The sequence below is a fragment of the Chiloscyllium plagiosum genome, unplaced genomic scaffold, assembly GCF_037043375.1.
Source record: "Chiloscyllium plagiosum isolate Xiang-an unplaced genomic scaffold, Cpla_swu_hap1 HiC_scaffold_34, whole genome shotgun sequence".
Taxonomy (NCBI): Eukaryota; Metazoa; Chordata; class Chondrichthyes; order Orectolobiformes; family Hemiscylliidae; genus Chiloscyllium; species Chiloscyllium plagiosum.
Window position 1 is genome coordinate 16,800,380 of NW_028270172.1, and position 17,259 is coordinate 16,817,638.

Below are 17,259 nucleotides of genomic sequence, written 5' to 3' on the forward strand. Positions count from 1 at the left end.
GAATTGGGAGTTCACCATTTGAAGGTGTTTGAACTCCATATTAAATCCAGATCCAGTACTACTCCCTGTAGAACACTGCTACTCACAGAGCTCCAATCCAAAAAGCAACCCTCCACCACCACCCTCTGACTCCTACCATTGAGCCAAATTTTGTATCCAGTTGGCAAGCTCTCCCTGAACCCCATGTGTCTAACTTTACTAAATAGGCTACCACTTGGAATCTTATCAAAGGCTTTACTAAAGTCTGTGAAAACAGTAACAACCGCTCCGCTCACAAGAAGTTGTTTTTGGTTACTTCCTCAAGTGCAATCAAGTTTGAGAGCTGCAATTTCTCCCACACAAAGCCATGTTGACCTTCCTTTAGCAGTCCTTGCCTCTCCAAATGCAAGTTAATCCTATTTTTCAGAATCCCCTCCAACAACTTACCCACCAGGTAGCTGATGGTTAAAGAAACCTGTAGATTGAGAGAAGATCTTTACTCTCAGGGGTAAGGGCGTGGAATGCCCTGCCTGCAACAGTAGTGGACTCGCCAACATTAAGGGCATTTAAATGGTCATTAGATAAGCACATGGATGTTAATGGAATAATGTAGGTAGATGGGTTTCAAAGGTCAGTGCAACATCGAGGGCCGAAGGGTTTGTACTGTGCTGTAATGTTCTATATTCTTTGTTCTAAGAATCAATGGGCTGGTTAACTGGGCAGGAGTGTGGCAATGGAATTCAATCCAAAAAGGTGTTCTAATGTTTTTGAGGAGCATCCAAGAGCAGGCAAGGCATTACGCAGTAAATGAGAGGATTCAAAAAGGTAGAGAGGAGTAAGGAACCTTGTTGCATGTCTAAAGATTGATGAAGGCTGCAGGGCAGTTGGACACGAAGATACATAGGAAATGTTTGCTTTGTCTAAGGCATGGAACAGGGAAACCCAAGACCAAGGAAGTTATTCTGGACCTGTGTAAAATGGTGGGTTAGACGATAGCTAGAGTATTATGGACAGTTCAGCTCACTGCATTGCAGGAATTGTGTACAGTAATGGATAGGGTCAAGAGGTTCACAAGAATGGAGGATTATAACACTGGGGAAAGTTTGAATACTTGTTGGGGTTGTTCCCTTTAGAATTGGGGAAGCTGGAGGGAGATTTAACTGAGGCACACTTATGTGAGGATCTATATTGATTAGCAGATCAATAACTGGGGAATGTGGCTTGAAAGTAATTGGCAGAAGGATTGTAGGCGAGTCAAAAGCTTGTCAACTTGTGATGGGGTTTGGGGAACTCACTGAAAGGAAAGTAGAGGCAGAAACCTTCATGATTTTGAAACACGAGTTGAACATTTGTTGAAGATTATGCTCAGAGGAGGAAAGTGAGGTCTTAAATTTCCATAAGAGGTTGGTTTTGCTGATGGGTGATAAATGCTGACCCAGTCTGTCATCACCCTGGAGAAGGTGCTGAGCTGCTGCCTTGAATCATTGCAGTCCTTGGGTGTCATGACACATTAGGTGTTAAGAAGGAAGTTCCAGGATTTTAAGGTAGAGAGGTTTTTTTAAGATATTAAAGACAAGAAGGGCATAAGGAAAAAGCCAGAATGTGGCATTGAGATAGGGGATCAGCACGGTCATGTTGAATGATGGAGTAGACGCGAAGGGCCAAATGACCTTCTCCTGGTTTCTATATTGACCTTGTGGCAATGAAGAAATTCATGATGAGGGTGGATATCTCTCATTATTGACCAGCGTGTACTCAATGGGTTGAGTGACTGTCTTCTAAGATATCCTCCATTAGTTTCAATGTTTCACACTCCCATCCATAAAGCTGTGGGTCTGCCCAGTCATAAGATTTGGAATGTTCTAAGAATCTCCATGAAAGTGACTCTCCTCTCTCGAGTTTTCTTTGTTTTCACTTTGTGGTGAATGTGAATCCTCAGGGAAAAATAGGCAACTCTTCACAGCAACCTCAGTTCAGAAATGCCAACTGATTTTTAGAAAAAGTTGCTGAAACTAATTTCTGGACGGGTTAATTTGTAAATTTATGCAAACATTAATATTTGAAAGCCGCCCTGTGTTGTAGCTTGTGGTTGAGAAAAAAACCTGTTTGCCTATGTTTGTATGCAGATAGTTTCATTGGAAAAGGTATTTCTGTTGACTGGCCTGTAGTGTTGCTATTTCTGTGTTTCTGTTTGTGTTCGGTTTCCAGTGGGTGTGACAATATAGTGAAAGAATTGCGCAAAGTGTTGCAAGAAGATCAAGTTGTGGTCTTTTCTTTTGTTTGAACACTAATACGTGACTAATATTTGTGCATGTACCCACCCTGTCCAGCCCTTTAAGGTTTTTTTGTAAGTTTAAATGATAGGACTGTGCAGGTGAAACCATTCTGTAGCTCAAAGCCACAGTGTTGCCTCAATGTTCTCTATAGAAAAGTGCTGGAGAAACTCAGCAGGTCTGGCAGCATCTGCGGAGAGAGAACCACTTAGGATTTTGCCCCTTACAACTGGATTCATCAGAACAGTCACCTAGATGTTAGCTTGCTCTTTCCCCATGGATGCTGCCTGATCTGCTGTGAACCCCTGCATTTTTTTGTTTTCAGTTCAGCGTCCAATATCTGCAATAATTTGTTCTGAACCCACTTGTTTCACCTCTTCCCTTCTTGCTGTTTGGGACCAACTACATGTGGTCCCACCATATCAAGCGCATAGGCAGCAGGATAATCAAACTACTGGGAAGTGCTCACCAATAACTAGCACCTTTTAATTCAGGGTCAAAATCCGCTTTTAGCACAAGACTAGATTTGCTCAGCTTTCTTATGGATCCATCATCAAAACTGAAACCAAAGGGTGGCATGGTGGTTCAGTGATTAGCGCTGCTGCCTTGCAGCTCCATGGACCTGGGTTCGAACCCACCCTCTGGTGACTGTCTGTGTAGAGTTTGCACATTCTTTCAGTGTCTGCGTGGGTTTCTTCTGGGTCCTCGGGTTTCTTCCCACAGCCCAAACATGGGCATGTTACTTGGATTGGCCATACTAAATTGTCCACAGTGTCCAGGGATGTGCAGGCTAGGTAGATTAGCCGTGGGAAATGTGGGGTTGAGGGGAGGCGTGCAGGGTGTGGGTGGGATGCTCTTCAGAGGATCAGTGCTGAAGCAATGGGCTGAATGGCCTATTACTGCACTGAAGGGATTCTATACTGTGAACTGAGTGAGCAGTTGGCTACTTAAGTATTAATAGTGCTTTAATATTGCATTCATGATGGGTTGTGTATCAGAGTTTTAACGAGGTAACAACAATGACTGCAGATGCTGGAAACCAGATTCTGGATTAGTGGTGCTGGAAGAGCACAGCAGTTCAGGCAGCATCCAAGGAGCTTTGAAATCGACGTTTCGGGCAAAAGCCCTTCATCAGGAATAAAGGCAGTGAGCAACCCCATTAGTTCATTTCTCTCTGGTAGCAGTCTGTCTGATCCACCAAACGCTGGGCCTCTGCATAAGGCAGGTGCATTCCTAAAGCTGAAAGACAGAAATTCAACCCGTCAGGCTCCTTATTTTAAAAAAAAAACTCTTCCATGCTTCAGCAAAGAGGTGGGATGAGAGATCACTTACTGTTTTTAAGTATAGTTAAAAATCACAACACCAGATTATAGTCCAACAGGTTTAATTGGAAGCACATTAGCTTTCGGAGTGTCGCTCCTTCATGAGGTGGTTGTGGAGGCCACAATCACCTGATGAAGGAGCAGCGCTCCGAAAGCTAGTGTACTTCCAATTAAACCTGTTGGAGTATAACCTGGTGTTGTGATTTTTAACTTTGTACACCCCAGTCCAACACCAGCATCTCCAAATCATTTTTAAATATAAACATTTACAGGGATCTGCCTGAGTGTTGAGAGTTCTTGTTTGCCCAACCCAGCTCTTACTAAGAAAATTATCAGCAACAGAATGGTGTGCAGTGTAGAGGACTAAATAAAATGGTGAAGGAATGACAAACTGCAAATTTATACCCGTCATTCCTGTAAGTTTCCAAACCAGTTTAGCAATGAGCTAACGTCTCCCGGCTGAGATTACCTGTCGGATCGTGTAGCCAACCCTTCAAGAGAAAATTGGGGTTAAGTCATTCTTGACTTGTTTAAAAGTGACATAGTGAATCATTCATTGCTTCCTGGTATAACTCTGCTTTTTCTCAATCTTGATGGCGTGCTATTATCTGTGTCATGGCTTTTTAACGTTTTCCCATGTCATAGCAATGTCATAGCCCCTGTTTGACTATAACGCACTTTAGGATACCGTATGGTTGTGAAAGGAGTTATGTCAAAATCTTCTCTTGTTAGAGAGAAGGTGGTTGAGAGGTGACTTAATTGAGACGTAGAAGATAATCAGAGGGTTAGACAGGGTGGATGGTAAGAGCCTTTTTCCTCAGATGGTGATGGTTAGCATGAGGGGACATGGTTTTAAATTGAGGGGTGATCGATATAGGACAGATGCCATAGGTAGTTTCTTTACTCAGGGTCGTAGGGGTGTGGAATGCACTGCCTGCAACAGTAGCAGACTCTCCAACTTTAAGGGCATTTTAAATGGTCATTGGATAGACATATTGAATAGAGTAGGTTAGATGGGCTTCAGATTGGTTTCCCAGGTTGGTGCAACATAGCGGGCCAAAGGGCCTGTACTATGCTGTAATGTTCTATGTTCTAAAGTTTCTCTGGTGTCTAAAGATATGCAGCACTGTGGGCACAAGGGCTTTTGCTAGCTCAACCCTGGTATGGCATGTGGCAGAAGATCACCAGGACCAACTACAATGTGGAGCAATGAGTTGTACATCTGTATGACTCTTAAGTTGGACAGTGAAGGGGGAAACTGTTCACTCTATACCCCAACTATATATTCGTCAGGCCTCACTATTTCAGCAGTGCATTGAGGACACCAGCTCGACAGATTTGTTGTTAGCCGGTCTCCAGTTGTTGGTGTTCCACTCTGTCTTGCTTGACTTCGTTCCAGCTGGTGCCCTGTCTGGCTTGGTTTTATCGTCGAGTAACAAGTTGTTGGCGATCACAGGTTGCAGATCTGTGAAGCTACCAACAGCCTCCAGTGGCACGTGATCAGAGCTGATTGATGGTAGGATGTCACCATCCTGGACCATGATGCTAATGGTCAAACCAATTCTGGCATCTTTTGGCAGCACAAGTTCACCAACTCTGAGGTCATGGATCAAGCTCATCCCATCAGCATGCACCCATTGCTAAGCCAACAGATGTCTCTGCTAGCTTAGCCATTTTCATTGGATGAATGATGACCCAAAGACTCTGCATGCAGAGAATTAGGCAACTTTCTCCCAGTTGACAGTGTCAACATCACCATATCTTGCTAGTGTCCTTGTAGAAGGCATGTGGACAGTCAGGATCTCTTGACCAGTTTGAGTCTAAGTGCCTCCTACAAGGACACCAGCAAGATATATGGATAATAGATCCAGGTCCCCCCCACTATCTGAAAGTAGAGAATTCATATGAAACCTTTTGTAAGGTGAAATGGCGTAAAGTGAAGAAGCATTAATTTAAATGGGAAAAATTTCGGTGTTTTAGTATAAGCGAAAATCCTCTTTGGATTTCTTTCGGTTAGCGAAAATAGGTATTAATGCAAATCTTTCGTAAAGCGGGGGATGCCAGTGCTGACACTGACAACTGGGAGACAGTTGTTGACCTCGGGAGTTTGCCTTTGTGGGAAGACTTTGAAATGGGCATGCAAAAATGCCAGGTTCAGCTGACCAGAGAAATCAAACTGGCAAATTGCTCACCACCGCAGCGGATGGAAATGCTAAAGCCAGGCTCCTGAGTCACACCACGCTGTACCGTCAGGGCGCCGACCAGATAGCAGGCTGCCACAGTCAAGCCAGCATTTGTATTTTCTCCTCAGTTCTCATTGGTAAGGAGGTGATGACGGACCATGTGCGCGAACCCCCCCAGAGTTCACCTGATATATGTACACCAACGATGCTGTGAGGGAGGGAGGGAGCTGTAGGATTCTGACACTGTGACAGCAAAGGATTATACTTCCAATTAGGCTGGTGTACAGGTGGGTGGGGAACTTGTAGGTTTGAAAAGTGCTTTCGAAGGCTGTGTTCCCTCACTCTGAGGTTCCTCCACGGGTTCTACATACACCATCAGCATTAAATTCAGGTCAGGGATCATTGCTCATGGAAATCTGACCCTGCACCAAAACAAAGGAAGTGGGTCAAAGGATCTCTGGCGAGTTGCGGGCATCTTGTAGATGGCTCCCACTGCTGTCACTGTGTTTGTGCTGGAAGAGGTAAATACTCAGATTTCCAGCATCTGTAATTATTTGATTTTTATTTAGTTGTGGTCTTAAGGAATATTTGGTGACTCGGGGTGTTTCCCATATTCAGGAACTGAGAAAAATAATCATTGTATGGGCCATACAAGTTTACGTGAGGTACAAAAATTGTGTATGAAATACAGAAAAATCATTCCACTGCATCTCATCAATAATCAAAAGGCATTTTGTAATAACTGATGTTAACGTTGTTTTTGTGAGCGTTGCCCTGAAACTTTGAGGCAGCTGTGATTGTATTTCCAGAAGGGGACATTGCTGGTGATTAATTTGCTTAGACCTTGGGCCTGGTCTTCACGACACACTGCTTATGTATGTTGTCATTGTGGGCTTTACCCACAAGGGAGGTTGGCATTGGCAGCAGTAAGGACCAGAGCCAGATGAAGATGGCAGCTTCCCAGTTATGTGAAATACTTTTAAAATCTTATTAATTTCATCAAGTGGATTTAAATGTTTTGAAGACAACAGTCAAGTTTGCTTAACTGACAAATTGTACAGAGATGAACTGGCCTTCTATCGATTCTTTTATTCCTTTTTGGTTCATGGTTCAGACTTTCAGCATTACAACCTCTGATTCAGCTCGCTCTCTGGGCATGTTCCTTCACTCCTGAACTGGAGAGTACAAAGATCACTCAACACACCCCACTCATTCCCTGGTGTGGCTAATGGGGATATCTGGAATCTTATTTCAATGAGAGCAGCATTGAAATGTGAAGCATTTGGAATAATCTGGAACATTCTTAAAGCTTTAATAGCCAGTCAGTTGGAAGAGCTTCAAGTTTTTGTTTGTCCCTTTGCTGAAGCACATGATACTGTGCAAACATACGGCCAGCTCCATGGAGAAACAGGTGTTTGCTTTCCATGCAGAAAGTCATTCAGCATCATGCAACGAGACTGATGTGTGACCCTTTCCTTTCCTCAAGCAAAGATAAGGACCTTGTTTTTAACAATCGTACTCTCTCTCACCTTCAGGTATGTAGAGAAACATAAACCCTCCACCTTTCGATAAGGCAGAACTGGTTCTGGCCGAACCTTTCCTGGCTACCTCTTATATTCGAGTAGCCCTTGTGGTGTAGTGGTAGCGTCCCCACCTCTGAGCCAGGAGGTTTGGGTTCAAATCCCATATGCTCCAGAGGTGCACAATAATATTTCTGAACAGGTTGATTTGAAAATATCTGCTAAGGGAGTCAGAGTAGATAAGAATCACAATCTTGAGAAATATTTCTCTTATCTCTATCAGAAATGAGGCATTTCTTTGTTTTTAAACTGGCTGCATTATTCTAGTCTGTATTACATGGGAAAACCATCCTTTCAACACCTGTCTCGAGTTTGATCGCAATCTTATGTTTCAGAAAGATCATTTTTTTTCCAAACTCGAAATTCCAGCGGATACCTGCCTATCCTCTTCCTCGGAAGATGACACCACCTCTCCTCTTACCCCTGCCCCATCCCTTGCCCCCCAGGAATTAATCGATTCTAAGGTTTAAGAGTTTGAACATCGCAATCCCATTTTATCGATAGTTGCAGCAATGTTAACGCTAGTTGTCAAGAATCTGTATAACATATACCACATAATAAAGGCCCATGTATTCTGCAGGCCAAGATGTTATTTCTACAGCATCAGGACCCGGCAGAGTCCCAGCCACAGCACGCTCTGGGAATCACTGGGGAAGTTGAAGATTCTGATGGGCAATTCCCCAGTATCGGCAATCCCTCCTAAATATTGGACAACTCAAAGGGTTCAACTTCAATTCAGATAATAAGTACCCAGGGAAAAGCTGCACGATTATAGACAGAGTCTAACTCCTGAATTATAGAATCCCTACGGTGCGGAAAGGGGCTTTCGACCCATCGAGTATGCACCGATGCTCCAAAGAGCATCCAACCCATTCTGTTTGTCTGTGTGTGTGTCTCTCTCTCTCTCGTACCTAGAGGAAAGCCACATATACATGGGGAGAATGTGCCAAATCCCCACAGACAGGGTTAACTACTAAACTGACCTGACAACTTCCCACACCAACAAACCACTCACCTCCCCACCAATATCTCCCCCCATCCCCTTTACCCCATTGGGACCTATGACAAATCCTATAGAAGATCATTGTGGACCAGGAGTGTGGAAGAGCTTTCCCCTGGCCTCTCCCCTCCAATGCCCCTGCCCCTATAATCGGTTTTAGTGAAATGCCTTTACCCCACACCCAGCCAGGACTGAGTGCATATTCACAATTGCTCTGAAAGGCTGCCCCTCCCCAGCACTGGGCTCTGTACCCATTGCTTCAGGCTGCTGCAACGTTCCAGTTCTCGCTAGTCAGTAGGTGTTGAGCATGACTGCAAGAAGCTTTATCTTTTTCTTCTCTATATCCAGAAGCGCTCTTAAACACCACTGGATGGCTTTTATTGCCATTGCCAAATCACTGATGACATGTTTTCACCTTTTAAGTACTGTTGGTAAACTGCCAGTGTTTTCCGATTGATTAAGTTACATAAAGTTTCTCGACTGAAAGAGGTCTTGTTTTTTGACTTTCCAATGTACTTTGAAAGATTGGAAAGGGTTGAGATATTTAGTATGAGAGCAAGGGGGGCTTATTGAAATGGCAACAATTAGGAGGTCAGGAACATTCCTATGGACACAGCAAAGGTCACCCAGTCCACGTTTAGTCTCATTGATGTACCAGAGACCGTGACCTGAGGTAATTTTAAGATCATGCCCCTTTTCTTCTGGACTCTGAAGGGGAATGTTTCTCTCTCAAAATAAATTCCATTAATTATCTTACACGCCTCAATTATATCACTCCACTTCCTCTCCTACAGGAAGTAGAAGCCCATGTCTATGTAAACTGTCCTTCTTGTTTAGCCCTTTTAGCTCCAATATAGATCTGGAGAATCTACTCTGCACCCCTTCAAAACCCAAATGTTTAATGTCCAGCACCCAAAGCTGAATGCAATATTCCAGATGGGATCTAACTAGAGCTTTATGCAGCTACATTATATCCACTGACTCTTTTGTATTCCATTTGGAAGTAAAAGGAGTCTACAGATCTCGTCAGTTTCTCATTTCTTGCTATTCATAAAATACTTCTAAATCTTTTTTTAATTCCTTCATGGGTTGAGGGCCTCACTGGCTAGGCCAGCATTTATTGTCCATCCATCTGGGCAGTTAGGGGTCACCCAACTGTAGTTGGTCTGGAGTCATGGAGGCCCAGACCAGGTGAGAATGGCGGTTTCCTTCCCTTAAGGACATTAATGAACCAGATGGGTTTGTCTGACAATTGGCAATGGAGTCAGTGTCATCATTAACCTCTTAATTCCAGATTTTTATTGAATTCAGTTTCCACCACCTGCCATGACTGGATTCAAAACCAGGTCCCTGGAACATTACATGGGTCTCTGGATTGATAGTCCAGCAATAATACCACTAGGCAATTGCCTCCCCTGTTGGATTCAATCTTGTGTTGGATTTGATCTACTGCAGTTCTTCCTACTTGATGTATTGTTTGCAATATTCTGTTCAACACTGGCCCCTGCACATTGTTAGTTCTGTCTCTTAATACTTCTATCCATTGAGCTGCGCTTAAAAGCTGATTCATCCTGTCCAAAACAGTCTTAAGTTAAATTTAAAATTCGTGACTTATTCCCCACTCCCACTGGTCTTTTATGGTTGCTGACTAATTCTGCCTGTTTATTCATCCCTAACTCTAATATGACCTATGCTCCTGGGTCAAGAATATACTGTCTCAGCAAACCCAATACACAGAATTTCCTATTGTCTGGGCATGTACTTTTTTCCTTCCTCCAGTTTGTGGTGGGAATGGAGGACATACTTGATATAGTTCCTGGGACTAAAGAGATCAAAGATTCTAGAGAAAAAGTGGGAACAGGGGACTGAGTTGGGTCATCAGCTATGTTACTATTGAATGGCACAGCAGACCTGAAGGGCTGAATGGCCTGTTTTTCTTATTTTCTATGTTTCTATGATATAAAGTTCGTCTGTTTGGCGTGCTTGTTTGGATATAAATTTGTAGCAAGTTTCTTTTGATTTTTATTGCTCGCAACCCCAGCAAAAGACAGATATTTAGTGCCTCTAGTTTCCTGATCTTCAAAGGTAATGAGCTGCATGAAGATATCATTTCCTGAGCATATGTGGTTTTGCAGTAACACCTGCAAGTGACTCATGCACATGTCTTTGAATGTGCTTTGAGTGGGCAATGTATTCCTGAAGAGAAATCCCACTGAGGAAACCGATACTATAATCGACCAATGTGAAATGCAAAATAGCAGAGAGAGGAGTCCTATAGGGAGGAGCTAGTTGAGTTATACCTCTGGAATGATTGAAGGCAGAGAGTGGAACCCAAGCAGGATAGCAGTGAGTGGATCATAGACAAACCCAGAATAAGGAAAATCAAGAGAGTTGGAGGAACATGGAGAGAAGCCCTAATTAAGATGAGCTATTGTGTTAACTGTCAATTCAGAAAGGAAGTAGGAGATCAGCTAACATTGATTGGGATTTAGTTTTGGTCCTGTACTGTTTTGAAATGCTTCCTTATTTTAATAATAATAAATCATTGCTCTTCATTTGTGATCGGAATGAACCTTCAATAAGCCTGGATTTGAATCTTTTCTTTATCTTCCTCATTTTAGTTTTGGAAAGGTGGGAATGAAGTCAAACTTTGTTTTTTCTGTCATAAATCGGTGATGTAATGCTACAGTTTTGAAATGTAAATAGAAGTAATTAATTATTAAATTGCCGATGGAATTGAGCACTTATCTGTTTATTTTTAGATTTGAGAACCGTTCATTGCTGATGTTGACCCCAAACACTTCAAACTCCCAAGGTGTTAAAAGATATGATAAAGCATTACAATGCATGATTTTCTAATAGATGTGAGTGACCCTCTATCAACTCCACAGAGAGTCAGTTGGACCCTCCATGCATTCATGGAGCTGTGGTTTAATTTTCTAATGAAGGTGAAGGAGTGATGACTATATTCAAAATGTCCTGTCCCACTAAAACTTTATTACAATTACTTGTTTTCATGTTAAATTTGCATTCAGAATCCAGTTTAAATTATTATGATTTTCGGGAGCTCTGTCAATGGTTATGAGATATTTTGAGATATTTTCGTGACTGCAATGGCAAAACTACTGACTAAGCATGAAACCTTACTTGGGAGGCCCTTCCTAGCTCGTGGTGGAGGATAAATGTGCATGTCGTGAAATTCTAGAGAGGTCTCCCAATATCGACAGGTGACAAGTGTAGCAGAGAGCTGCATGTGGATGCTCCATTATGATGTCTCTCAGGTCAAAACTCCTTTTAAGAGATGTGCTTATGATAACATCACTATCATGGCACCACCAGATGTATAACGATTTCAGTCTCTATCTTACCCCTGGTCACTTGAAGCATGACACACTACTGGAAGTATGCTGCACTGTGTAGATCATCAGCTTAATGCTAGCCCAACCACTCATGGGCCTGTGGAATGTACTTTGTATATAAAAGTGAGCAGTAATAAACACCTGTTGGAATCTTCAATATTGCATGATCCACACCCTGTCCCTTACATTGTGCTCGATAATATAAGCACTAGAAGTGCACACTTTAGGTGGATTACCCTACTGGAGGCAACAATTACATCATACTGCTCTCAACTGAACCCTGCTTAAAAATGTTCGATTCTGGATGATTGGTCAGGACGGGGCTTGATGCAAACGTCTAATGGACTGACCTACAAAAACTTAATCCAGTATGAAGAGAATCCACTTCGACCTCAACCAAGGAGCTTCCACCATCAGTGCAACTTCAGGTCACTAAGAGCATTCAGGATAAGTGGTTAGATTAGACTGGGAGTGTGTGGGGGCGCCGGCTGCGAATAAGTCGTAAAGTTACGTCTGCTCTATTCAGTGACTTCCATTGAAGAGGAAATCTGTTACTCAACATTATACAGAACCATAAACGCTGGGCAGGTTCTAGCTTTGATTCCTGGTCTGTCCTGATTGCCAGTGGGGTGACTGGTCTCTAGTTTGATGCATTCACTTGGTACATTAACACAGGCTCTCAAAGGACCTGGGAAACCAGAGTTAACCACATCCAGTTAAAGGGCCTCTTGTGGCTTCACTTGGTTTAATAAGATGGTGGAAACACCTTATCACGTACATGAAAACGTTGAAGGCGGTAAACATAATTTCTGTTGCCCTGGAAACCGTTCCAACTTCCTGGAATATTTTGAATTCTTTTTTTTTTTGTTGCACTTCCACATTTTTAATTTTCTCGGTATGGTTTTTCATCTAAACAGGAAAGGGCGTTTGCTCAGTTTTCTCCAAGTTTTGTTTAGCATTTGCAAACTAATAATTTTCTCTTTTCGTATCCCACAGCAATAGATCTGTCACTGGGAGAAAATTATTTAATTGGCTATTGAAGCAAAAAAGGGAGTTTGAACTCTGTTTCATTGAGAGATTCAAATTCGGGCTGTGGTGAATGAATGTAAAATTGGGCACCTTCCCTTCTAATGCTAATTCTGTAGCTTCCTCGAAGCGATGCCTTTGGTTCATTTTAAGTCGTTCAAATGGAATTATGTTCTCAAAAAATTGGATTCGTAATGTTTTTGGTTTCAACAGAGCAGCCAGTTATTTTCACAAACATTTTTTCAACTTGACTCAACAATAGCCCTATCACTCTGTCAGAATATCTTGGGTTTAATGCCAGCAATTAGAGCACCCAAACTAAGCCGATCCTTTCAATGCATGATGAAGGGAGTGAGAGAAGCCAACTTTCACATGAGACGTGAAGCCAAAAGTCCCATCTGTCAAATGTATATTAAAGATCCATGGTAATTATCACTAAAAGGGCAGCAAATCCTGCAGATGTCCTGCCCCCCTCCACTTCTATCCTTAAATTACTGAAATGTATTATTGAGCCATCCATTTTGCTGATGGTTTCCCCTTCCTACTCTGTGATCAAAACTGGCTGCTGCCAATTAAACAGCAAATTTGTTTCAAAAGTATTTGAACTTTGGAAGTGTTTTGGAGTCCCTTGAGGTCAGGGAAGATAAAAGTGCCATTTAAGTGCCCACTACTTGATCTCTGCCATCATTTTCTTGCAACCAGATCCCATTCTGCCACCCCCCCCCCCTCCCCATTTTCTTTTATATTTTCATGGGATGTGCTGGCAAGGCTAGTACTTGTCCATCCCCTTTCATTGAGTGCCTTGTTCAGCCATTTCAGAGAACAGTCGAGAGTTAACCACATTGTGGATCTGAACAGGTATGGACTCCTTCCTTAAGGGATATTAGTGATCCAGATGATGATTTTGTAACAATCAGTAGTTGATCATCTATATGTTTCTGGGTGCCACGCTACCAGAGGGTGTGGAGGCTTTGGGGAGGGTACATATACGAGTTACCATGATGTTATTGGTTAGAAGGGTATTAACTATGAGAAGAGATTGGACAAACTTGGTTTGTTTTTACTTGAATGTCGAAGGATGTGGGGCAGCCTGATAAGGGTTCTCAAGATTGAGAGGCATAAATAGTTGGAGTCTTTTTTTCGCCACAGGGTAGAGATGTCATTTACCAGTGGGTTAAAATTAAAAAGAGGTAAATTTAAAGGAGATGTGAGAGGCAGTTTTTTAACCAGAAGGTGGTAAGTGTCTTGAATGTGCTGTCAGAGGAGATGGAGCTGGATACAGTATCGACATTTAAGAGACATCTTGACCGAAATGTGAATAGGCAGGAAATAAGGGCAAATGGACCACGTAGAGGGAAAAGGTTTTTACTTCAGAAAGGCATCATGTGTCAGCACAGACTCATTGGGCTGAAGGGCCTGTTCCTGTTCTTTGTTATCATTACTGAGTCTTTCAATTCCAGATTTCTGTTTCTAATGAATACAATTGAATTTAAATTCCACCAGCTGCGAGTGGTGGTGATTTGAAGCTTTGACCCTGGAGCCTGTGGCAACAGATTACTTAAAGAGAAATTACTTTAACGCACACTGTCCATCAACTCCATTCACAGCTTCAGTTTTCTCCTCCATTCTCCCAGTGAGACCTGTTGCTGTTTCGAAGAGATTCTGAATACCCGAATGCTGTGGTTGGGAGTTTTGACTTCAGGAGCAGGTCCTACACAGGATGTAGTGCCAGACTAGTTTTTCCTGAGTTTTATCATGATCAGAGCTCCGCAATAGTGCCAAATGTGCAATGTTGTTTAAGTTTGGGCTGCATTGTCCTTGACTTCAATGCTCTATAACTCAACATCAATCAGCTTCCAGTCACTTACAGCGAGTTAGCCTCAATTTAATTTTGTTGACATGATTGCATTTTCATATTTCCCATGGATTTGGAGTCTGATTTTGATTAGATTCCCTACAGTATGGAAACAGGCCCAACAAGTCCATACCGACCCTACCAAGAGTAACCCACCCAGACCCATTCCCCTACATTCACCCCTGACTAATGCACCTAACACTATGGGCAATTTAGCACGGCCAATTCACCTAACCTGCACATTTTTGGATTGTGGGAGTAAAGAGGAGCACCTGAGGAAACTCGCGCAGACACTGGGAGAATGTGCAAACTCCACACAGACAGTTGCCCGAGGCAGGAATTGAACTCTGGTCTCTGGTGCTGTGAGGCAGCAGTGCTAACCACTGAGCCACCGTGCCACTCCATTTTTCTTCTGTTGACTTTATCGTTGCATTGTACGTGCATCTTGAACATTGCCGTAGGTACAGAAGTCTCTTCTAATGCAAGTGGATAATGTGAAATGTGTTTTCAGTTCCAAGTGGCTTTTGCTTAACAACCTGTAATTTCTTCTCTCTCTCTTGTAGATCTGGCCACATACTTGAGCAATCCATTGTCTATAGTGTTCTCCATTGTCGGCATGTTCGCATCCCATTCAGTAGGAAATCTAAGCATCTTTTTCTGTGCTGAACTCACACCCACTGTGATCAGGTAAGGCTGTGGTAGAACAGACATTGCAATTTAATGTTTTATTTGAAGTATGAGTATTCTAATTGTGAATGGAATATACACACAGCTCACTTCGTTGTGTTAGGATGTGTGGGGGTTTTTGGATTGAGAATAAAAGGGGCAAGACTTTTTTTTTTAAGTGTTCTGGATGTAAATTCTTTAATTTCATTATGCTCCTCTTTTTGTTAACTTGCTCCAGATGCAATTTGAAATCCTGCCCAAATTGAAGAGGTAGTTTCCAATCCTAGCCAGTTGTATATAAATAAAATTGTACTAGTCACATTATAGTTGCTCATAGACAGAAATCTACAGTCCAGAATTGTCCCAGTTTTGCATTAAAAGTTTTATTTCATGAAATAATTATTGTGGGAGTGTGAAGAAGACAGATTGGTACACTCTGTGACCTCTTGTAATATTAAGGTCCAAGCCCATATCAGACTAATGTAGGGCTGGCTATAGATTGCTGGCTTTGTTACCCAGTTTTGCTCTGTCAGAGTCATAGAGTTATAGCACAGAAACAGACCCTTTTGGTTCAACTCATCCATGTCAATCAGGTATCCCAAACTGAGCTAGTCCCATTTGCCAGCATTTGGCCCAAATCCCTCTAAACCCTTCCTATCCAGATGCCTTTTAAACGTTGCAGTTGTACCAGCCTTCATCACTTCCTCTGGCAGCTCATTCCACGCATGCATCACCCTATTGTCTAACTGGATATTGTGAAAAGCAGCAAAGATCCTTTATCTCTGCAATCTTTCATCTCTCTGCTCGAAAACTAAAATGTGTTGCGTGAGATATTGGATTGTTTGCACTACCCTGTCTCTGAATACAATACCGTGGTAGTGTACAACTCTGCAGGGGGGCTCATTGCTGGAGAGGTGGTGGCTCAAAAATCTGGAATAATGGTGACCGTGGAACAATAAAAATCCATCTGGTTCATTAATATCAATTAGGGAAGGAAATCTGCCATCCTTACCAGGTCTGGTCTGTATGTGACTCCAGTCCCGCAGCAATTTGGTGATACTTAACTGTAGTCCTGGGTAATTAAGGATGGACAATAAATGGAGTGCCATGTTCCATGGATGAGTAACTGGGGCAGAAAACAAAATCTGCTTGACCCATTAATCTTGGAGCCTGAAAGTTTTGGGTTGAAGCCCTGTTCCAGGAGTTGAACGCTGGCATTTACAGGTGTGGTATTAAATCCACATGAAGTCTACTTCAGGTGGACATGAAAAAAACTCTAGAGCATGTTTGACTCATTTGATGTTTCTGAGATGTTTTGACAAAGTGAATTTTGCATTTGCCTGCATCTACTCTTAGACAATTTCCCAAAGTGACTTTCAGAGAAAATGAATGTGAGTTCTTTTTGATTCTCTTTTCAATTCTTTGGTTTTTATTGTTGGCTTCAATGAAAATATTTGTGGTGTTCTTAAGTTTTAATGTCTTGTTATCACATCTGTGCCTCAACCCATGTTGTCTGTGTTCTTCTGAGCTGCTGCTCCCAACAAAACTGATTTGATTTATTATTGTTACATGTACCTAGGTACAGTGACAAGTTTCTTTTGTGTGCGCAATACAGACAGATTATACCATACAAAGCGCATTAGGGTAATAGAACTGAACGAGGGATACAATGTTACAGCTGCAGAGAAGGAGTGCAACGAATGAGATCAATATTAAATTTAAACATTTCAAAGATGCTGCATAATAAGGTTGGACTTTAAAGCAGAGCAAGATTTATAGTAGATTTATGTAGATTTGTAACACAATCTGGATTAAGAGACGTGGCAGGAAATGATCAACAAGTAAAATCTGAAAATATTTTTTACAAATTGGCACAGAATGAAGAAAGTGTGTGACAGACTGTGAGGTTGACAGATGTAGACAAACCCAGAGAAATAGTAGTATGAGGGGAACACCGTCTACTGATCCAAAGAAGCAACGAAATGAACACGCGCCCAGAGATGAATTATTTCTCAT

The 17,259-nt window shown here is 42.3% G+C and overlaps 1 protein-coding gene across 1 annotated transcript in view; it reads left to right on the top strand.

The window, feature by feature from the left end:
• Positions 1–17,259, top strand: part of slc22a23b (solute carrier family 22 member 23b) — a 47,232-nt gene that overhangs the window by 10,666 nt on the left and 19,307 nt on the right. The window contains exon 2 of the mRNA XM_087978432.1: positions 15,131–15,264. Within this exon, the coding sequence (XP_087834558.1) occupies positions 15,131–15,264 (134 nt within the window). The remainder of the gene's footprint in view (positions 1–15,130; positions 15,265–17,259) is intronic.